The sequence below is a fragment of the Colias croceus genome, chromosome 3, assembly GCF_905220415.1.
Source record: "Colias croceus chromosome 3, ilColCroc2.1".
In the NCBI taxonomy this organism is placed as follows: domain Eukaryota; kingdom Metazoa; phylum Arthropoda; class Insecta; order Lepidoptera; family Pieridae; genus Colias; species Colias croceus.
In genome coordinates, this window is record NC_059539.1 from 12,323,241 (window position 1) to 12,348,121 (window position 24,881).

Below are 24,881 nucleotides of genomic sequence, written 5' to 3' on the forward strand. Positions count from 1 at the left end.
CATAAATATTATATTTATTTTAAATATCTAAAAAGTTTATCAATAACCTAAAAAGAATGTCAACTTGCGAATTCTGACTCCACAAATTAAAATATCGCTGTCGCTTATAATTTGGGTGTAATTGACTTGCCCTGAAGCTATGCACATGGCTTTTTAAACGTTTTACAGACAATAGCCAGAGAATGGTTTTTATGTTATTGTTGAAATTAGCGATAATGTATTGTACAGGAAATATGAAGAACTTTAGTGACAAAATAGCGTGGGGAAAGTAATTGGGTTATTGCTAATTTTATGAAAGTAACTTTGTCTGTCTGTCCTTTTCCTCTATAAGGGCTCACTTATTATGACAAATTATTTTTTTGTTTTGTTTTGTTCTTCCACCCTTATATCTTCATAGGTATATTATAATAATACCTGCATGACCTCCACAAAGACAGATAGTTATCAATATTATTTTATTCATAAACTGTGCGTTCTGTTAGTTTGTGGTGTATTTGTGTTTAAAAAAAAAAAACCAAAATTAGTAAAAATTATTTATTTTCACAACACAACTTTTATACACACACAATATATATATTTCACTTTACGATTCACAATATAGAACTTAACGGATTCTATAATATAGAATAGGGATTCGTCCCCTGCACCCCGCGCGGTTACTGGTACTGGTGCTCCTCTCAGGCTAAGCCGGTGAAACCGTAGCTTAGGTGGTTATGCGACCATTAAGAGAGAAGCCCCTAAACTAAGAAATCAACGCGTTATATACATACAATATTGCTGACACCGCGACATAGGTCGGTGGGGTTTATAGCCCAAGTCAGCAATATTGGACAATGTAACACAATGTAACAGTTCGTTAAAACACCGTTTTTTAAAGAAATCTAGGTACTCTGACGCTTCTTGACGAAAATAAGTTGTCAAGTTGCGAAAGCATCTATTTTATAATTCCATTTAAAAATAAATACATATTATCTACATACCCATACGTAAGGTGATCCGGACACGAGTCACGCTGTCTTTCCGTTGTCATGACAACCCTAGAAACATCTTTATTAGCGTAATTTACAGCATCCCATTACTAATTTATGACCACTTCCTAACCACCTTTGCTTCCTATAGCTTTATCTACAATCCTTCTCTAAATTTCAAAGCATTGTAAGTAATATTACACAATTTGCAAGCCGAACAAAAAGCGATGAAACTTTTATATTGTGTAGGCCGGATGCGCGCAGCTTTGTCTAGCATAGAAATAAAAGATTGTTCCAATAAATGTGGAGACAGTTCGGATTGCAATAAATCGTAGGTGGACTAGGAAATGTGTGGAGTAGATCGGTATTTTATAATTTTTATTTTATTCATGTATGTAAATTCTTTTTTACACTGCCAGAAAATGCAGTCTTCAGGAATTTAAATGGTCAGATGTACCTACTCATTTAGTTAAGAATTACTAGTACTACTTTTTTACGAATATATTATTACTTTACAATAATCATGTCCTCTTATTATATGTACCTGTATCTTAGACTTATCATATATTGGTAAATTCCGGACCGTTGATTTTTAAACAGTACCTATTTTTTATTCTTTAGGATTACGTCAAAACTGTTTTGTAAACATTAAAAATATTATCCCATGAGCTACTCTACACATTTTCTATTCCAACACGTAACGCACGGAAGACGTTTATAATTTCATAATATTAAAATGTTTCGCATTGATCCGTCCAACAAACAACAATTGCAACAATGGTGTATATAACAATGCTTCTATGGCAAACATGTGAAATGTCATTGGCACTGCTACTTCTACAACGACGTAACAACCAATTATTTGCTATAGCATTTTAACATCTATGATAGAGATTATAGGGGTGGTTTTTGTATCAACATTGGGGTTTCTGCAAGCTCTTTTAAATTCAGGTGTTAAAAATTGTTAGTTTGCAAAGTACTATTGTGAAATACAATGCGAGCTAAGGATGGGCGATTGTAGGCATTGTGGCGGGTGTGTGTGGACAATGGGGGATCGACTTTTGGAATTTTTGGACAATTTTTGGCTTTTTGCAACGGGTTGCACCTTGATTGCAGGGCCGGAGGTGATGGTCAAATTTATTAATTTTACATAATTTTGGAAAAAATTTTATGATATTTTATTATACACATATCTACCTACCTTTGATATACCTACAAATTCGATATTCGAGGTCAAGTAAATAATTAAAAATCTCCGAATTAAATTCAACATAAATTTTAGTTTCACATTCAGTCAGTTTTCAGTGTATCTAGTATTAAATAATTTTATTAAATCAAATTATCAAACTTGCATCCAACATTTCATTCCGTTTTAGAAATCTTAAAACATATTTCCAGTAAGTACTCTTATAAAATTAACCTTTTTTTTTTTTAAATATAATATCTTCAAATCCGTCCCTGTACAAATTAGCGAATCACCAGGGTGGCATACTTTCGGAGACTACTTGTCGCACAAAGGGACGGACTCTAAACGGGGCCAGCTAAATGGGACATAACAATTCTGTGCATTATGTGGAAATAAATTTTATGGAACACCTTGATATTATTGAATTTAATTTTGACTTTACGAGACGACTTTAATTTGATCTTAGCGAGATGATAGATATTATATAGCCAGCCCTAACACTGAAATGATATTAGGTATATAGCCTATACCCAGCCCTAACACCGAAATCATTTTTTTAAATGGGACCAGTAGTTCCTGAGATTAGCGCGTTAAAACAAACAAACAAAGAAACACTTCAGCTTTATAATATCAGTAGATTATAGTATAAAGTCATGCTATAAAACTAAATATCGAATTATATAAGATTATTTTTCAAGAAACCTCTAGAGATAATCATAAGTTAGGTAACTCTTTTGTTTATTTTTTTACTAACATCAAAAGCTTATTGTTTCCTCAAATTATGAATGTTTACCTTCTATTTCAAGTTTTCCAGTTGTTTTCGCTTCAAATAAAGAAAGAAACATTTATTTAACCTCGCAAAACACATGTCAGACACATGAAAAACAACATTTAAAACATGACAATACACTTAAAACAAAACAATACAATTTAGTGAAAACAACACAATTAAAAGCAAAACCATACAGCCAAAACAAAAATATGAAGAAAAAGAAAAAATTGAAAAGAAAACACAGCCTACGCTGCAACTCAGTTGCAACACTGATTTTCAGTCTCCTCTGTTAAGATTGAAAAACAAGTCCCTTTGAATTTGATATTTTGGTTTTAAGGCATTCAAATGCTTTACAAATAAATAAGTGACTACATAATATACATATAAATCAATGTAGGGATACTATTTAAAAGCTCAAGAGTTTGCTTGAACGCACTAATCTCAGGAACCACTGGTCCGATTTGAATAATTATTTCACTCTTAGATAGTGCATTTATCGAGGAAGGCATAATAGGTAGATACTATGGCTAATAGAAGCTGGGCAATGCGGGTAACACCGCGAAACACAGCTAGTATGAATAGTGTGTTTTTATTAATAATTTGTGACGTCAACAAATCTCTAAAATTCGAAGTTATTCAAAATGATCTTCAAGTACTGAAAACCATGAATGAACAAAATACTGAATGAATTAGAATCCGCAACCTTATCTCTACTAGATCGAGCTTTGTCCACCGGATTACCGAAACTAGCATCAGCCCCGGGTTTGCTCATTCACAAATATTTATTTTCACTAAGCCCACTGAAACGCCGCTTCATTGATACTTTCTTTTGTTAAATTCGGACGTCCAGCTATTGTGCTTCATTCACAAATAAATGTAATACTGAGAAAAGCATTGTGTGGTTTTATTTTTCATCTTTCTACATAATATTAGTGTGGATGCATGCTAGAGTACTTGTCGCTGTGTTTAGACCGACTGCTTAGTTGTATTTTTCATGTGGATTTGTCTTTAAATAAAGTAATAAATTAAATTTTAGTTGTCTATACTAATATTATAAAGAGGAAAGGTTTGTAATTATGTATATGTAGGTATTATGTGTAAATATGTATTGTTTTCACGCATAAACTATTGGACCGGTTTCAAAAATTCTTTCACCATTAGAAAGCTGCATCTTCACTGAGCAACATAGACTAGGTTTTATCCTGGAAATCTCACGGGAACGGGAACTATGCGGGTTTTTCTTTGAAAACGCGGGCGAGGCCCGAGGCCGCAGGCAGAAAGCTAGTAAGTAAATTAAGTGTTAGATGAGGCCATTGACTTTAAGTATCAGTTTAAGACTTAAAGACCAGTTTCCCGATTTTCCTTTGAACTTACTATCATTCCCTATTATTCCCTGCAGGATAGAATTCATTAAAGCCTTTCTTAACGGTTAGTAGTTTATGAAACACTCATTGACGTATATTTTCATACATTTTGTGTTAATTAGCAATATTTTATTATTAAAAGCTAGCATCCCCTAGGCCCTATTTTATTCTTTTCTTAACAGATGCCTATATATTATAGGAGTTGCTATACTATATCTACTTGTCAAAATTCATCCCGATCAGTCCAGTAATACCAGAGCTGTTGCCCGCTGTTTCGCCCGCGTAAACATCCCCAATATTCGGGATAGAATTTATCGAATTCCTTTCTTATTAGATTTTGTATTCGAACTAATATATCTACGTAGGTTGCAGAATAAACGGAAAGAATAGTAAGTATATAGAATGAGCAGGAGTTAAGTAGTTCCTTTTAAATTAACAACATTACAATATAACTCATTGAAGAAAATAAAACACATTCATACATTTCAATACACGAATACGTTTTATATCCCCCATTCAAAGGCATTCATATCAAAATAAAGTAATTTCCACTTAAGTTCATCTCTTACATAGTTCATTGAAATTAAATATTTCATTAATATACAATACACCTACATGGTCTTTTATTTGTAATCTTCATTCACAACACACCTTACTAAGCCGGAAAGATCAACAATAATTGACTTATAACGTAGTAACACTTTGTTAAAACCGCTTTACTTGTGGATCTGGCTTCGTATTGCGAATGGTTTAGGCAAAGTATACACGAGCAGGTGAAACGCTGATTTTCATACTAGAATATGTGGCCCATGTGTGATGTGGTGTGTGTAAACTATGCTAGAATTAAATGGACATGTACATTATGAAGGAACAACAGGGTAGTACAAGTATTTTTTCCAACTTTTAATTGAAATAATTCAGGAGATTGTGTTTATATCACGAATACAAAATTAATAAATTTCTACAATTCATCGAGTCGCTTTTACAAAATGTAATTGTAATTGTAATTCCAAATTTTAGTGTATATAGAGGTAAGTAATCACATAGGAATATTAATGTAATAAAAAACCTGCAGATACATTTAAAATAACTTTTCTAAGCTATGTTAGAATATTGTTAGTTTTCAATTTTACCTTTTTATTCATCTCTCGTTTACAAGCCACTCAACCATTCGTTAGAACGTTTCTGTGTTCGCGTTTAAAACGCTGGTCCATAAACCGCCTAAACCCCAACAAAGCCCAGTGAAGTTACCGGCACTCGGCAGACAGTACGGCACTGAGATTAACATTGATGAAGCATTTCATTAAGCGGGCGATCATTGTGCGTTTTTGAATGCATTGTTGTGTGAAACCGTCTTAAGTGGGATTGGCTACGTCCAGGAACGCTACTGATTATGTGTTTATGAATGAAATGTATTCTGTTTTATATTCTAAAGTAAGTATGAATGAATCTACGAGAATTGGTGTCAAGAAGAAAGTTTTTATAAATGGATGTGTTACTGTTAGGACACCTAAATCGATATTAAAGGAAGTACAGTACATTAAAATTAAAAATATGAAGGGAATGAAAATACGATTTCTTATTTATTGTCTCTGCTTCTATAGGAGGTTTTTCCTTTTACCTCAGAAAGGTAAACTTTAAACAATAATTTTCGTATTTTTCATACATGTCACCGATTCCCATTGTATTATTATTTTGTAATTAAAAACTATCTTCAATAATTTATGATTTATTTATGATTGTTTCTTGAAGCGTTAAATCATATTAGGATGTAGTTGAGTCACCACAATGGCGTCACACATGACTTGTCCCGGGAATCGAATCCCGGCTTATCCGATACATGCTGCGACCAATTAACCCGTGGGAGCTCCGATTGTAAATAGTAAATATTTTTATTGAACTTATTATAAGGTTTATAAAATAGAAAGATATTATGCAAGAAAAGAAAACATAATTATAATAAAATAGGGAATGTAAAATTGTAAAGCTGGTGCGAGCGAAGCCGCGGGCTGAAAGCTAGTTATAAATAAAAGGCAAGAAAATCGAAATTATTTTTTTTATTTGACAACCATTTCCAACAAATTGCTATAATCTTTTTGATATTTTTACTTAGCTTTAGGCAGTAAATATATAAAATCTTCTACTTGATTATAGGTTGAATGGGATTCACTGTTGCTATCATAAGGCAGTTGTTTCCCCTCTGGATCCTGAAGTAGCCCTCTTCTCCAAACTTTTTCCCCCACGAATTCTTTATTATCCAGAAAGGAATGCCTTTTTCTACAAAGAAATAGTTTATCTTTATTTAGAAATAGTTTATATTATTTTCTAGTATTTCAGTATGGATAACTAACCGACATTTGGTTAAATCTGCTATTTGATTGAGTTACTAGGCTGAGCCGAGTTCAGTCAAGACGTTGAACGTTACATTTATCAACTTGACGAGTTGTCCTTTAGTCATTCAATTAAATGTTTAGTTTTTGGGCGTTGGTGACTACTGATCATCAGGTGGCCAACCTGCCCCTGCCCTTGCTTGACATAAAAGTGACTCTGACATAAAAATATTACCTGTTCCATATCCAACCAAAAGAACAGCATGGTTGACACCATCTGATTTACATTGAGAATCGCTGACGATGCCCGATTTGTATCCAAAAAGCGCTGAAGCATCAACACCTAGTAACAAATAAATTATTTTATCTACCACTTTTACATTAGAAATAACTGGATAAGTTTTTGAATCACAATCAAATATAATTATTTACATACTTATAATAAACAACTCTTATAATTTATATTTTGTATTGTTATCTCTTGATGGAACTGTTTTTTATAGTTTACATTCTTACTTCAAGTTGTCAGGGGATGTTTGAGTTCATGATGCAATATAATAGTTTCTCTGACCATCAAACAACCTTGATTAATAAAGTCTTTAATACGGTTTATCGATTTTTTAATTTTCATGCTTGTTTTAGAAGCCTTACCTACAGTAGCTGGACCGTGCTCATGGAGGAATTTCTTCAATTTCTCTTCATCATCATCCAGTTGAACGCTTCTGCAACCTTGTACTGTCACTAGCACTTTAGTTTTATCGTATTTGCATTTACCATTCTTTGCTTTGTAAGGATAATCTTCCTCTGACATTGCTCCATTTTCAATGAAATAGCTTAAAGAAGACATAAATATCACAGTATGGTATGGACGACAAATTATTATCTACTAATAAGAATGTTTCTTTCTTAAATAATAAGGTGGTATTTTTTGGCTAAAACTTACGATGTAAATGCCAATTTTACAATGTAATGAACAAGAAGTGGCTAAAATGATTATCTTTTACTAAGAGATTTATACAAAACTTAAATACATACATATTATTATAATAATATCAATAAAATGTTGCACTGCCAACATTTTGCACAAATTGAGAAGTTGAGTAGGAATGAAATTGGACTTACATAAATGGATTTTCTAAGCGATCAGTGCCACCACACCCAGAAGACATCCTGTCGCAATCGACAAGCTGCTGCTCCGATACCTCTTGGATTTTTTTATTCACGATCGCGTACTGACTCTCCACAGCACCTAGTATTATTTGGTTATCATGAATTAATTGACAAAATTATTTAATTTGACAAAGTTTGGCACGTTGGCAACGCATCTGCAGAGGCCTCTGTAGATAAATATGAGCGGTGGACTCGCTTGCAACCAGGTGCACCACAAGACCGTTTGCACACTCTATTATAAAAAGTGAACCCACTGCTGGGGAAATAGACTTTGAAGAACATTATTCTGCAATTATTTATCAGTCAGATACCATACCTGAAGCACCAAATGCCCAACAGGATCCACATTTTCCCTGATCCTTCACCCTGCTGACTACGTTTTTGCTCCTCCAGTCAAAGGCATCAGGCGCATCAGAGAGGCTCAAAGCTACTTCACAATTCACATTATCAAACTCTCCTTTCAAGCCTGTATGGTATTTGATAAACTCCTCTTTGGTGAGGTCGGTAAATTCTGTTATACCTGTTGAGAAATTATTTCGTTTACATAGATGTCTAATATTGGTCATTCTTGCCTCTTGGCCATAAAAAACATTTTGATCTGTTGCCCTTTCGTAAATTTATAAAATAAATATGCAAAAAATATTTAGGTAGTTAAATAACTACGTACCATATACAGCATCGCCTGCTTTATTCAATTCATTTATTTCCCTAAGGTTCTTCTTGAAAACCAGAAATCTAATTTCCTCTTCAATCACGGTGTCGTATTGTTTATTATGCTTTTCTTTGAACTCAGAAAAATGGCGATCAGCTTCCTCCATCTTATAGACATTTTGGCTCTGTACGAGCAAAAAATTTACAAACAATAATACAATTACACCCAACATCGTCGTTCCTGAATTTTTACTAATATGTAATAACAAATGACTTATATACTTTATTTAAAGTATGCTCGTTAAAATTCTTTAAATATTCCTGCATTTTTTCATAAAATTCTAAATTGTCGGTTCATTGTTATTTGTTTTAACCGATTAGCAAAAATGAGGTTTTTGTTCGTCGGTATCTATTTTATTATGAAGTCCCATTACAATCTTGTCAGATTCTGATGATGAAATTTCAATGAAAACGAGTAAAATTAGCATTGAATCTAAGAAGCCAATTTATGACGCACTCACCTTTCCTTGTTATTCAGTACTATTGAGCTGATCTAATGGTCCATCATCAGGATCAGTGAACATAGTGTCTTCTAATAAATATTATATAATTATTTAATTATTAGAATATTATATAATTTGCGTATTTTTGTTAATAGCCAATGCCTTATGTACTATTTTAATTATAGTTGTAAAAATTCTTCTCATGTTCTCGCATTTTTCAATAAATAATTAAAATTATCGATTCATTGGTATTCATTGATACATATTTTTCTTATCAGAGCATACTACGTTTAAATACTTACATTTTATGTTCTTATTACAGCATAGGGACAAAAATTGTAACAAAGGAAAACGTGTATGTTTAGATAACTGCCGAATATAACTAGTTCTCTTCATTATCATTGTTCCAGTAATAACTCTTAATACTGAAGCCTTAATACTAAAGTACAAGGAAGTAACCTCCTTCGTTGAGCGTTGAATGTGACCAAATTTTCCCTTTTACATTCCTGGATAAAAATTATAACTCTCTGTGATAAGTAGTTTTAAATTCAGGACATAAAAATAAATCTTATCTTATATATAAAATTCTCGTGTCACAATGTTAGTTACCATACTCCTCCAAAACGGCTGGACCGATTCTCATGAAATTTTCTGTGCATACCGGGTATGTCTGAGAATCGGCCAACATTGATTTTTCATATGTACCTACCACGGGCGAAGCCGGGGCGGACCGCTAGTGTTATATAAAAGCCTAGTCCTTCTTACCAAGTGAACTTAAAATTGCATTAATTTTTCTTCTCGCAGCAATTTTTGTTGAAAATTTTAGAAATAATTACCACTGGATTAGTATTGTCAATTATAGGATTCCTAACTAGACAAAGCGACTATTTATACCTACCTACTTAATAAATTTTATTACATGCTTTAGTACTTTCGCACTTATTTACCCATCATCTCCAATTATAACAAAGTTTAATTTTACACGATGAAAAGGTATAAATGAATACAAATCTATTCATTACAGTCGCCATTATCACAAGAATCGTTCAAAGAATGCCTCTGTGAATTTCATTTGATATTCCCATTAAATTTCAATTCCCGAACTCATCTCGGCCACAATGAGAGAACGCACAATGGCTGCTCTCAATGCCGTTACTTTTATATTTTATAATTGTTTGTCTCTGAAATGGGCCTCTCCACTCCGGATACATTGCTATTCTGCTAGTGCTAATTTATTAGAATTGAGTTCTAGTGTAGCAATGCCTATAGTAATGGTATTGATTCGAAAGGAGGTTAATAGTATTTTAGCATAGTAAATAATTGATCGACTGAAAAAGCGACCAACAATCTAAGCGAAAAACTCGTCTGCAACTGAAAATTCTTAGACTAAATTACGTTAACAAATATTTCCCAACTTGAGCATGAAACAAATCGAGTTATTATTTCATACTTCAAACCTGTTTCTCCATCTAACCTCAAATTCGTTCCGCCTTAAATAGTTTGCATGTTATTGACAAAACGACGCTATTTCTCTTTAGTCCCACAACAATGGAAAAAATAGCTACAAACGCGAGGCTTTAAAACGGTTAAATATGAGCCATGAATGGAACCGTCCTATTAATATTGTCCAGACAGTATGGAACCATCGAACAAATAGCTCTAAAGGCATTATTTATTCCGTCGTGTGTTCGATATTAAATGCCAACGATAGTGCATTGTTGAAAGATGGAGTTTGTAGAAATTTATATCCTGGACACAAAGGGACGCTAAAAAAACTATCAATGACAAACGTTTCGGAGAAATATTTTACGTATCATGCTCTTGTAAGGTGGTGGGATGGAACGCGTGGTTAACCTGTGCAGTGTGCATTCAAGTTTTGTATAAAAAGAAACGTATGGTAGTTAATAAGGATTTCTAATTGAGATTTTAAAAATTGTAATGGTCACTTTGAAGCTTACTCAAAGGGATGAAAATTAATTAAAATGATCGACATTGAGAAAATTTATTTCCAGAAACTGAGCGTTTATAAACATTACATAGGTACTAGATTTAAATTACACATACATATTTACTTTCTATTTAACATATCCTCGAGCAACATGATCTTCGACCACAAGCGATAAAATCCCATAAATTAATGTAGACATAATATTAATATTCATTACAGAACTTAATTTGAAACATGGCTTTACGGCATTCAATAAACTGTTATCGCGTGTTTTATCAACCCTCTGTGAAGGCGTTGGTGCGTGACCAACTTCATACGGAACTGAGAATATATATCCATCCTCGTCTTTACAATGGGGTCAGACAAAGATATGTAAATTAGGTGAGAACCCGTTTCTAGTGGAACGTGAGTGAAGGAACAGAACTAGTGCATGATGAATTTTAGGTGCATGATGACTTTTTTCAACTAGACACACGATATTGTTAGCCAAGACTTTAAGGTAAAAGGTATTATTGGCTATTGTTGATATTTCGTATGCCGAATGATACCAGTATTTCATCTACTATCTACTGTTTACTAACTAACCAATTACTTCAAGCAACCATCTTGCCTAAGATAAAATCTAATAGATTTATTCCACTTACTTCTCTTCATTTTTCTACTTCAAACGGGGCATATTATTTTATTTTCAAAAATATATAGCGGTAGGCTGGTTGGACAATCAAAGTATTGAAAAAACATTCTTGCATAAAACTGAATATTATTATAGTTAGAGGACCTTTGCTATAATGTTGTATCTAGAAAATCTATAATTTTATGACAGATCGGGTTATCGAGCCTTACTATCTATTTATCCAATTGGTTAATGAAATAAAGTATTTATATGATCTAGCTTACGATTTATTCATCGTAGACTCGTAGTTAATACCTCTGTCCATTTAGAATTTAAAATGTCTCCCTCAAACAATCTTAAGTTCTTTTCGGAGATATTTCTAGTAGGTATTCTTATAAGATCCAGGTCATACAAGAAAATCAAGTTTTCTAACTGCAGCACGTTTTTCATAAGTAGGTAGGTAGCGTATGTCTTTTCCTAATGCCTAATCTATCGCTGATCTAATGTTATCAAATGCGTTTAATGAAGAGGGAAAGGTACTAAGTTAATCTACAATAACATTTAATCAACCAGGAATCGATCACATATATGTTCAAGCCTGTGATTGAATAATAAAAAGGCCAAAAAAGTATCGTCATAAACGAAGCCGATAGTCAAAGTGAGAGCATAAGTGGCTTACTTTTGATCCGGTAAATCAGTATTTTGGAACGGTTTATCAGTTAAGGGCCCTTCACGGCCCTCCCTTTGGTCTGGTCAAAGGGATGCTTGTACCGATGCAAGTATCGTTTATTCTTTTACCGATTTTTAATGGACCTTAATTGAATACTGGACTGGTATATTGAGGATCTTGAAATGTACCAGTTTCTAAACGTTTTAGTGCTTTTATTTGTTAAGATTATGACTGTGACATGATATCAAAGGAACACTGAGGTAGGATTCCTATTTAGGTCTACAGGAATGTACGAAGAATGTTTGTTGAAGTAGCGTTAAAACTTTTTAATGAATAATTCAGTAGGTATACATTTTTTACACACACAAAAACAGCATGATATTTATCACACTCAAAACTTCTTCCGCAGTTTAATTTGTTAATTTGAATTTTGACAATTTTAATGGGATCGGACTGAATCAATTTACAAATCAGAATTTATACTAAAATTGAGTTATAGTATATGAAACAGATGCGTCTATCACTAAGCAATATGTAATAATCACTTCATAACAATTATGTAGTAATGGACAAACAGACATATGTTGGTGTCGTCGTGTCAAGTGTAATCGCCTGGACGTAATTTGATTTTATTACGATTAGAGCATGCCCATTGACCATGCGTACATCCGTTGTTATTTATTGAAATCATTTCTGTTTGGATATTAGTTTGACACTTTTGTTAAGGTAAGGACAATCCATACTTAATATTATAAATGCGAAAGTAACTCTGTCTCTCTGTCTGTTACTCAATCACGCCTAAACTACTGAACTAACTTTCATGAAATTTGGTATGGAGATATTTTGATACCCGAGTAAGGACATTTATTGCGAAATATGTACCACGGGCGAAGCTGGGGCGGACCGCTAGTTTAATATAATTATTGTTGAAAAAGAGTAGGTATATTTTTTTAATTTTTTTTGGATTTTTTTTTTATAGATAGGGGACTTTTTCCATTACTAAGATTTTGCTAACATGCTGTACAATACTTTGTAATTATTTTTTGCAGCATAAAGGATAAACTTTAATATTCTCTTTAATATTTAATATTCTCAATTTACATAAAGACCTGATCATGCTGTTAAATGACCTCACAGTTTTCACAGTTTAATTTACCTAATAGCTAAGGGATGCATTATTCATTTATCATTAACTATCACAAGCACCTTGCGTCTTTGAATGAAATTACTAGTTTCGCTTTCCATCTCTATCCCTTTATCCCAGGTAACAATTTTTTCAACCAACATTCATAATATCTTAAGGACAATCAAAAAACGCATCGGATAAATACCACAAATGGTGCCTGTCTGTCTGGCCGTCGCAGACACCGTGGCACCCACACCACGACTATCTCTTTCTAACACTAGCCCAGTACCTATGCTAGAAAGAGAGTACAGTAACATACCTCTTCCCATTGAATGGAATCAAAAAAAGATGGCGCGTACGATCATATTTGTTCTAGCCGCTAGCCGCATGTCATTATGGAGTGTTGCCTTCGATGAAGGTTATATTTTTAATTTTTTTTACCTTTTATAAATGTGAGGAATGATATTTTTGAATGTCGTATAAATTTGATAGTATAGGTAGAGAAGCAGATGAATCAGGACTCCTGATTCAGGAGTAATGAAAATTAAAGGATTTCTTTAGATACTTCTAAAAGAGTAATTCTTTTTTCTGAAAATGTTATGCTAAAATTGTATTGCTAAAACAGGATGTGGGGTTAATAGATCCATTAAGGAACTTCTTCTTGCCCATCTTATATGTCATAACAATTTACGATCTACTTAATTTCTGGCGAAAATTTAGTAGATCGTAATCGCGGAATCTGTAATACCCACCTTTGAACACATTTGAACATTGTGATGTTACATATTTTTATGAAGAACCACATAATCCAATTCAAACCGGCTAGTTACCATGTTCCTAGTATATACTCGAAAGTCACATGATTGATCTCCCAACCCAACATATACGTTGCGCCCGCGCATCGCTTCTTTATTAAGGGTTTTATAACGCGGAGTGGTCCGGAGGCGTTTTTATTCGCTCCCGTAGCAACGTGGGAAAGATCACAATGACGTAACAAAATTATCTCCTATATGTTCAATATATTTGAGATGATTCATTAGGACCACAGTATGGGTGTACATATGGTCCATAATGAAAACTAAACATTTGGGATGTTGTATAGTGTTTCCTACCTTTTAAAAGAGGGTTTTCTTGTTTGAAATAATTAGATTGTTTACTTTTGGTTGTAATTGTTTGTATGATAAATTACTATGATAAATTACTAGTGTTTTGGAAGATGTCTCTAACAATAATTAGATTATAGAAATATTAAATAGTCACCTGCCTCTTCCTACTTTTTCTTCTTTCAAAACAAAATGAGTTCGATCAAATGGCAGAATGAAGTATTTGGATCCTTTTGGTATTTGACTGCCGTATCTGCCTTCTATTTCAGAAGAATAAATTCACACAGTTACAAACTTATTATCGCAATTCGTACAATTAAATGTACTTATCCCATAATTAACTACAGTCTACAATACAATAGTAAATCGACAGTTTGTAACTAGATTCCGAGCACTGAACCGGCCAGGCACGGACCGGTGTAAGCCCCTCACCTGCAACCACAGTTCCCATAAAAAGAGATTTAAAACACGCACCATAAATAATGTTTACTTTATATTGTCGCATTGTATGAAGCGATTTAATTAGCCACGGTTTGTGTCCGCCTTTACAAGGGCTGCGTAAACTAGCTTAACGTCAATGCCTTAAATTATTCATATTGTACGATGTGTATTGCGTACTTAGAGTACTTTATGGGCAGGACCATTGATTAAAAATAACGACGCATGTCCTGGTAATGCTGTATTTATATTGAGTGCATAAGTATCAGATCGTCATTTAAAAACAGGATATTTCAGACAATATTTTCTTTAATTCAGTACATATTATATGTATAATCAAAATGCACCAGATTGTTAGCAGATGACATTCAATTAGACTTTAAATTGTATAGCGACTTTTTGCAATTAATTATTATTCGTACGCATATTTTATTACGTAGGATGTACACCTTTTACTTATCTTCCAATATCAATATACTTACACAAATTTCTTCACATATTATATTTATATTTTGTATGTACTTTATGAGACTCACTCATACAAGTAAAGAAGAATTCCAAATGTTTCCATCCAGTATTCAATAAACATATTCGTTATTCAAAGCGTTATTTCATTCACTGCTCACAAAACCGTGCGCGAATGATCATAAATCCTGTAAATAAAAGCTAATATTAGCAATGTCTCCGAGTAATTTGTTAAACTGACGTGCTAACGCCCACTTTCCCCTTACTATCATCTTAACCATTAAATATAACTTCACCCTTTCAACGATCCCTGTTCTACAAATACTTTTATTTGTCAACCCTATTCGCGAACTTATTATGGCTAAATTATACAGATTTCTTCCGGGTTTTTTCGAATGTATGACTTTTATTGCTATTGACGATTGATGCAGAAATTTATGCAAGTAGCATTGATATATTATGTAAAAGAAGGATATAATAGAATAACGCCTAAAAATCATTGTTCAGAATTTGGTAGTTTGGATATTATTTAAAACTAGCTGCTCCGCGCGGTTTCACCCCCGTGGCTCCACTCCTGTTGGTCGTAGCGTGATGATATTATATGCCTATAACCTTCCTCGATAAATGGGCTATCTAACACCGAAAGAATTTTTCAAATCGGACCAGTAGTTCCCGAGATTAGCGCGTTCAAACAAATAAACAAAAACAAACAAGCTCTTCAGCTTTATAATATTAGTATACCTATTTATAGGTTTAGTTATGACAATTTCAAACCTTGCAAAAATAAATTTTCAGAAATAATTAGTTTTGTTTACACATATTATGTAGAAGTAGGAAAACTTGCATAGTATCCTGAAAAAAAATCATTATGTATGCTAATCCAGACTATAATATATGTCTGTACCAAATTTCATACAGGTCCAGCAATTTTGATGTTATAGAATACAGAGCAACATACATACATCACCAATATTGTTATAAATACAATTTCGTATTTTTTTATTAGTAGATTTATTTAGTAGGACTAGTAAGATTAACTGCTTCTGGTTTTAAATTTAAAGTCAAATTTATTAGATTCTGAATTAAATATCACATCCTTGTTTGACTTGATGATTAAATTATTTTAATAAATTAATTTAGAAACACGAAGCTAATTTATGAGCGAAAGGAGTTATTTAAACTGGTTTTGAGTAGATTTATTAGAAAATTTTTGAGACAATTCGTATTCCACTATACATTTTTACTAGCTTTTCGCACGCGTCTTCGCCCGCGTTTTCAAAGGAAAACCCGCGGCGAATAGTTCCCGTTCCCGTGGGATTTCCGGGATAAAACCTATCCTATGTGTTAATCCAAGTTATCATCTATATGTGTGCTAAATTTCATTATAATCGGTTCAGTAGTTTATGCGTGAAAACCATATACATACATACATACAAACCTTTCCTCTTTATAATATTAAGTATAGATAAATAAGGTTCTACTGTAAAATAACATACAACTTATAAGTTCATAAGAACGATCATCAAGCCTAATATTTATTTGTCTAGTGAATATATAGGTACGAGTAAGTATTAGGTAGGTACCTATAATTGTACATTCTTTCAGTAGGTACATATTATATGCTTTAATAGCCACAGGCATCCTAGTTAAATGTAGGTATCTGGCTTTAATAAATTAATTCATCTTCCGATATCAACAATTTATTACATGTAACATGGATATAGATAAATATAAACGTTAATTAATATAAGGTATCTTATAATAATACAATTTAATTAAAAAAATCAATAAAGCCACACAAATAACTGCAAATAAATATATAATTGAGAAAGTCCTTTTCACAAGCCTTTGACGATGTCACACAAAACATTTTTTCATCCGAACAAAATTAACAACTGCAAGTAGCGTTCGCAAAAAAACCGATCCGTCACCACGTCTCAAGACAATCAGCAAAAAAAGTGCAGAAAATATATTTCAATTGTCTCTTATTGAACCCCAATGGGACCTATATTAAATTTAAAACCCCTTTAAATACAATTGTATGATATTTATTGGATTTTTTTGTTGACGATCGATTCATAGCGTGTAATTCTTTTGACGATTGTAGAAGTAAGGAATGATGGTATGGGGTGCGTTTGTAACTTGAGGTCATACTCACACCCTTGTACTTCCTGATCTATTTCTTTTAGGGTTGCCACTGTGGATATAATAATAAGTTCTTAAATTATTATTCAATATTAGATGATGATATTAACGATTTAAGGTAGGTATAAGTTGTTTAAAATAATTAATGTTTTAACTTTTACCCAACATTCTTTCGATGTGTAATTGTGTGTTAACTTTTAAAGTAAAAATGTAATTGGACAAATAAACAGTCTATAATTTTTGTAAATACCTAGACTAAATAAAAAAGCAATTTAAAAAACCCTTGCACAAGTTACCACTTCTGTGATGAGTGGAAACTTTCAGAAAGAACTTATTTACAAATCAATAAACTTTATTGCTAACATATTTTTATACTTAATCCAAAAGTACCATATTTTACAAAATTAAAAAATAGCAAGTGGCAACCCTAGCTAGTAAAATCTCCGTATGACAGGTCACGGAGCAAGTAAGTTCCGTGAGAACATCGATTGGGCAGCTGAAGCTCGTAGCTTAATACGCGTGCAGTCTGAAATCATGAAAATGGTGACAACCCTAAATAATATGAATTTCGAAACTTTGTTTTTGGATGAAGAGTCACAAAATAGCTTATGCTCCGATGCCTACGTCTTGTCCTTCAATAAATTGAATAACTAACCTTTAAAATAGTACATATCAGCGTATTGCCACCTTAATTAATTGGTAATAAGTAGGTAGGTACGAATCTTTAGAAAAAGAACTGCAACAAATTACAACGACTAGACAAAATTTTTCTTATTTTAGTAAATTTTCAGCTATTTAGGTACGGTCTACCTCACATTACAAAAAGACATTTCAATTGCATATTTTATCGTAAGTACTGAATTGATTGTAGCAGAAATCTGCTCTAATATTATAAACGCGAATATAATATTTTGATATCTGTGATGATGGATTAATATTATTTTGTTACATACGAAGGTGAGTGATGGAATTCGCGACAGACATGGACATAACCAACTTTTTTTTTTCGGAAATCAAATGGATATAAAGCTAGCTAAAGAGTTAGATTCGGTTATGTGATGTATATGTCGTGGTCATATCGTAGATTTGATCATTTCATGATATGAGTGGCCATTTCACGAAATGGTCGCATATCGTGAAATGGCCAATTTAGTTTGGCCACATCATGATGTGGTTTGGGCAGATCAATGATAAGAAATCGTTTCACGATATGACCAATTAACGCACGGTTTTTTCATGAAATGATCAAAATTATTTGATCATATCGTAAAATAGTTACATTAATCGATGGTAGAGGCGCCGCGCTGCAAGTCTGTGTTTAGGTATGTGATAAGATGGCGGCCGCTGGCGAAAATTAAATTATTCGCAGTTAAAAACTTCATAACTCGTTTAAATAACAATATATATTATGAAGAAAGTCATAGCAAAGAATTTACGACGAAGAGGTACGAGTACTATGGAAAATGTGGATATCTTATATGTATTTAAGAAAAAATGCGACTGAAATAAAATAATTTAAGAAACTACTACTATATTATTATTATTGTTTGTTTTTTAAAAAGCGATCCGCTTCTGGCACTCGCCGGCCGCTGCTGCAGCACGCTCGCTTTGCTCGCTCGGCTCGTGCGTTGTTTATCAAAGTCTAACCTAACCTAACCTAACTGTTTTCTATTGCAAAAACGATTCGCTTCTGGCATTCGCCGGCCGCTGCCGCGGCACTAACTTAAATGACATTAAACAAGTTTTTAGAATATAGTTATTCTGAAATTTTTTAATATTTAAGGACTCTTTATATTTTATACGATCTGGCCAAATGTGGATGACCAAATCGTGAAACGTTGACGATTTAACGATCTGATCAAACTATGTTGGCCATTTCACGATATGCGACCATTTCGTGAAATGGCCACTCATATCATGAAATGATCAAATCTACGATATGACCACGACATATACATACATACTAAGTAATATGTAGTTAGATACATTGTTTCGCAAATTTTCTAAGTGAGTGAACAATTTTACCATTATCAAACCAAATAGGTAACATCAGTAAATACACGAACTAAATAATGATCTATAGTTTTATTGGCTGTGATGACTAGGTAATGAAGTTAAGTGCAGTTAATGCTGACAATCCGATGTAAAATTCCAGTTAAAAAGGAAGGAAACCTTCGACAATCACTACTCGACATTTGTTGTTATAATTGTTACAAAATTGCAAAGAAATTAACAATAACAGCTTACCTCTTAATTCGTCGTGAAAAAGACATCCTCAAAGGTGCTACTTGTAATGAAGAATTAAGTGTATTTAATACAATGTACAGAACTATATTCTTAACCGAATATCTCTTCAAAGTACAAATACATTGTGGGAACCAGTATTGCAATAATCCCCTTCAAATTGCATTAACAAACGCAGTATTTACAGAATCGCTGTACAAACTGCAGAATACAGATAACATAAAATGAAGTCCCGCCAAAAGTTTTTTTTTTTAATTTGACAAAGGCTAACCGCATTCAGCCTTGTCTCAGGAGCGGAATCTGCATTTCGAATCTGATTGTTATCTTCGTTAATACGACTTAAATGTCCAGTTTTTTTAAACATCCGGTCTGATGGATTGTTTTCAACAATATCGACCTTATGGTATGGTAATACGGTGGTACTTTATTTAATTGTTTGTCGCATAAGTAAGTGATACAATGTGTGTGCAATAAAAGCATTTAATCGGAAGAAAGTGTGATGCTGTCCGGCGATAAGGTTTTTTTAATGAAGTGTGTTTGTATATCTGTGCATTGCATAAAGGATAACTGTAAATTTTGGAAAGGGTAATTATTGTAGGATTACGATTTCAATGTATTGGCAGATGCTGTGGTTTTCAACGTCCTGTGAAAAATTAACGGTGAATATGTGAATGTACTTATATTGTAATAAATTCTGTGGAAAAATACATTTGCTTCATACACTTTTGTGTTTGATGGATAGAGTTTAAGTTTAATATATTAGTAAGTTATTTGTTATTACATATGAGCTATATCTTATTAGTTACTAACGGTCCGCCTATGTCCTTTCTCGGGTATCAAAATATTTCCATACCAAATTTCATGCAAATTGGTTCAGTCGTTTAGGCGTGATTGAGTAACAGACAGACAGACAGAGTTACTTTCGCATTTATAATATTAAGTATGGATTACCTGTCTATAGGTTTATTATGTTTTTAACGAAAAAGAAATGTTTATTGAAGAGAATATTGTTACTAATTATTTTTAAACTTATGAAGGTTAAAAATAATCAATGAAAACCAGTTGGCAAATTACAACAACATTTAATTTTTCACGAGACAATTATACATGCTAGACGTACCTACCATACGGACCATACCTACTTACTATAACAAGATAGTATCAGTCTGAGACAAGCAAACAGACACTCGTTTTAATCCGTGTTTAATTTAACCAACGTTTAACAAAAGGGTAAACCTTTATTGACATTAATTGTGCAGTTTTCTGGTTTCTACAGTGGCTTAAGGCTTTATGGCGAATTTGTTCCGTACAATGGAGATTGATATCATTGCACCTAAACAAATATAATCTGTGTGATGGAAAATAGACCTTATTACAATAGATATAGAGTGTACTTTGTTTGTGTGTTTGTATAAAAAATTGTAGGACTTCATTACTGCCTCCTTCACAGAGACGTTTGTGATAAGGCATAAGCGGAAGCGTGGTTTGCTTTCGTTTGCAGGTACCACTGACCACATATAACTAAATAGTTACTACTACTACTCGAGTAGTAGTAGTTAAGTTTTACGTAGTACACGCAACCTACCCAAACTATTTATTGTAGTTTTCTGAGTTTTCTGATTTACATATTTTTAAAGTTCTTAAAAATCTCTAGAACGCAAATTTTCGTGAGTTGGATGTTTTTTTTTCCGTCACTCAAAAACTATAGAAAAGATTTTTATGAAACATGGATACCTATTAAATTATTATGTAGCTCATATACCTATCAGAATTACACGACTATAATTATTTATACCGATATTTGTTTGGGTTATTAGGTTGTAGGTACATATTTAACTGATGTGAACAAACAAGCAGGACTCAAGAGTCCGTCAATGTAATTGGTCCGTGCATAACCAATTCTTTCAACATAGGAAATGTACCCAATTATTATTTTGAATATAAAAAGTGCATATTAAATGAACTGCAAGTAGGTACTTACCTTAAAAAGACTAAATTTCATATTGAAAATATTAATCGCTTTTCTCTAATAACTTAAAACGTTACGCAAAATCCCCAACCGAAATGATCAAGCTAGATTAAATGACGCTTCTTACGCTCTATCGACCATCAAAAGGTGTTTAACGAGTGCGAGGGTATTACCAGACAGACATATGAATATTTGTGGCTTTAGTTTTTTTGTCCATTCCGATTCAATTATGGCTTTGTTAATGTCAGCTGGTGGATAACCTTTGTTTTAACCGACTTTAAAAAAGGTTTCCACTTAAAAAAAGAGCGTGTATGCTGAGCACACGTGTCAGAAGTGAAACTTCTTTGGTCAGATTCATAGATATCAAAATCGTCGCCTTGCTCCATGACGTGACGGTATTGCCATGACACGGACTTGAAATTTTGCTCTCAACGGGCTTAAAGAAGTTTTACTTCAAAAGTGGGTATACAGATAATATACTTAGTTACCTACCTACATAGGAAGGTACCTACTACCTACCTACCTACCTAAGCAAAATATTATTTATCTAAGTAGGTAAGATGTAGATAATTGTTACAAATGGTAGGTCTTTATTAAATTAAAACTACCCTACCCTACCTATCTAATAAATTTTTTCATCAGAAATCATTTAAATACCTACATATATATAAAATCACAACTAACGAGCAATCAAAAAGAGCCAAGCACGTAACTAACTGAATACCGCACAATACAAACAATCGATAAACCACATCACTAGCAGACGCACTCGATGTCAACAACCGATGTCTCGATAATCGATAATTGCACATCACTTGTGAGAAACGTAAACAATATACCTAATGTCTGTATGTCTCAAGGGTATTTTTATATATCTAGTTATGTAAAAGTTTGAATGGATGTTTGTTTGTCACGCGAAATTGGTTGAACGGTTTTGGATAAAGTTTTGGGTATTGATAATTTATTGCTAAAAGGTAACGATGCTGATAAATATATCGTAGGTAGCTTAATGTTAATCTGGTTAAAGATTATTATTAAACTACTTACCTACCCGTATAATTATGTAGGTATTAGGTACCTACCTATGTTGTTAATAACTGACGTGGCTTCTTGATTTTATGTCATTGGTAGGTATGTAAGTTTGTGAAAACAATCTAACAATGGTGTGATCTATTTAAATGGGTTTTTATCAAACAATAATAATTTACTGACCTACCTCCATTAAATTCCAAAAAAATTCTCGCCATGAGCGTTTGAATCATTTTGAACTCATAAGTCCAATAATGCAATAATGAGGCAAGCAAATAAATAGAAACTAGTAAATCGTGATTTATATTCTCATGATATTTATGTATAAAGTTTTTCAGCGTAATTAATTTAACTACATGTGTTATTTAATCAATTCATAATATACATTGGACATTGAACTACAAAGTCAGAAAAATCGATTTAATTAAAAGCTATACTATAATCTATAAATTAACTTTTCTCGGTGGTTGTTGAATGAAACTTTAAATATAAAACAACCACCTAGAAAAGTACGGAGTTAATATAATAATAAATACAGATGGAATTCTCTTCTATTGAACATATTTTTTATGCAATCAGAAATAGGTACTTTGTATAGCTGATTTCGATAAAGACGGTTAAAATTTTAAAAAAGTTACAATACCTACAAATTATGCATAGCGTCTCGTCATTGTCATTCATACTAAAATTATTAAAAGTCATATTACACACTCGATTTAATAATTATTTTAACGGATCATTAACGGTAGGTGAATAATTTTATTTACGATCTTAAATTCGTGTATTGATGGTTAATATAAATTTTTCATGCAAATTTATTTATCGATACTTATCGTTTTATCAATAAACGGATCTGTAACGGTCTGTCGAACTCCGTTGTTAATTCAACAATTTAATTTAAATTATACAGCTTTATTGCTACCTGCATTTACACATGTCGCGAATCTACATGTGTATGCCATTATTGGGTTGTCATATGCAAAAATCATTTAGCGATATTTAAATTTCCTTTATGGCAGCGCATGTTCTAAACGTGACGAATGGATCAATGGATATTTTTTATTGGCAATAAAAATTGAATTGATATGCAGTTAATTTGCGTACGCTGCATTGTAGACCGCATTGTGATATTGTTGGCGACACCTCGGGGCGCGACCCACTGCCCCCTTGCCCGACTGCAGACCTTACAATTCCATTATGAGCAGACCCCGCGATTGTGCCGTTCATATACATTTTAACAGCAGCATTTCACGGTAGCCGTGTATCATTTAAATTCGATACGATTTTTTTACGATATCGTTTACGAATTTGCATGAAATTCGATTGTTGCGTTATTGGATCATATTTTGGATGATAGACATATGTTAATTTTTCCTTGAGAATAATTTATTGTGGCCGTAACCGTTACCAATTGAGTTATATTGGATTGTCCCACTTATGAATATCGATACTCAAGAATGTTATTCTTTAATCTAGTTACCTTTTATGTGGGGTATTGATGTGAAAATTTTTCAGTATTCCCATTGTGAGTGAATTTGTGACTTACAATGTAACGGTCGTCTTAAGAATATTTTTAAACGTCTAGCAAAATGTACAAAAATAATATCTGTTTCATATGTAAAGTAGATATTTTAGATCAATGTATTGCAATTGATAGTGATATTAATATAATGGAAAAACGTTTCGTACCTACTTACCTATGTGAATCAATACTGTTCCCATATTATTATATTAAAGAGGGCGAAATTGTATGAATTAGGTACGTAAGCAGTACCTAGACATTTTCATATAATAAATAAAGGTAATATACCTACAGTATTCAATCTTAAAAGTATTGAGTTGCAAACGAAAACATAAATTGATAACTATGATAAACAATATGAAGAACGAGCAAACAGAATGTAGGTGCCTATAGGTACCTAAAAATTTGAGCCTGCTGAGTGCTACTGTTAGGCTATAATAGTTAGGCTCAGACTTATGTACCTAGATATGACGATGGAGATTAATGGTGTAAAATATGAAAATCACACAATATTTTTAAAATTGAATCTTTATCATTATTGCAAATGCATACGTAGGTAGTTGTTGTAATACGAAGGACATTCCAATTTTTAACCGACTTCAAAAAAAGGAGGAGGTTATCAATTCGGCCGGTATGTTTTTTTTATGTATATACTCCGAGGTTTC

The 24,881-nt window shown here is 32.8% G+C and overlaps 1 protein-coding gene across 1 annotated transcript; it reads right to left on the minus strand.

The window, feature by feature from the left end:
- Positions 1-6,332: 6,332 nt before the first annotated feature.
- LOC123706138 (cysteine proteinase 15A-like) lies at positions 6,333-8,675 on the minus strand. Its single transcript, XM_045655302.1, has 6 exons — positions 8,458-8,675; positions 8,107-8,310; positions 7,743-7,869; positions 7,272-7,453; positions 6,856-6,963; positions 6,333-6,567 (listed from the first exon to the last, which is right to left on the minus strand). The coding sequence occupies exons 1-6, from the start codon at positions 8,672-8,674 to the stop codon at positions 6,431-6,433; spliced, it is 975 nt and encodes a 324-aa protein (XP_045511258.1). The 5' UTR covers position 8,675; the 3' UTR covers positions 6,333-6,430.
- Positions 8,676-24,881: the final 16,206 nt, after the last annotated feature.

Excerpts from the sequence above, each read along its gene's own strand:
- LOC123706138 (XM_045655302.1), bottom strand. The coding sequence starts at position 8,674 with ATGTTGGGTGTAATTGTATTATTGTTTGTAAATTTTTTGCTCGTACAG. Across the intron at positions 8,311-8,457 it reads AGCAGGCGATGCTGTATATG|GTATAACAGAATTTACCGAC; the intron begins GTACGTAGTTAT and ends ATTTCTCAACAG. Across the intron at positions 6,568-6,855 it reads TTTGGTTGGATATGGAACAG|AAAAAGGCATTCCTTTCTGG; the intron begins GTAATATTTTTA and ends ATTTCTTTGTAG.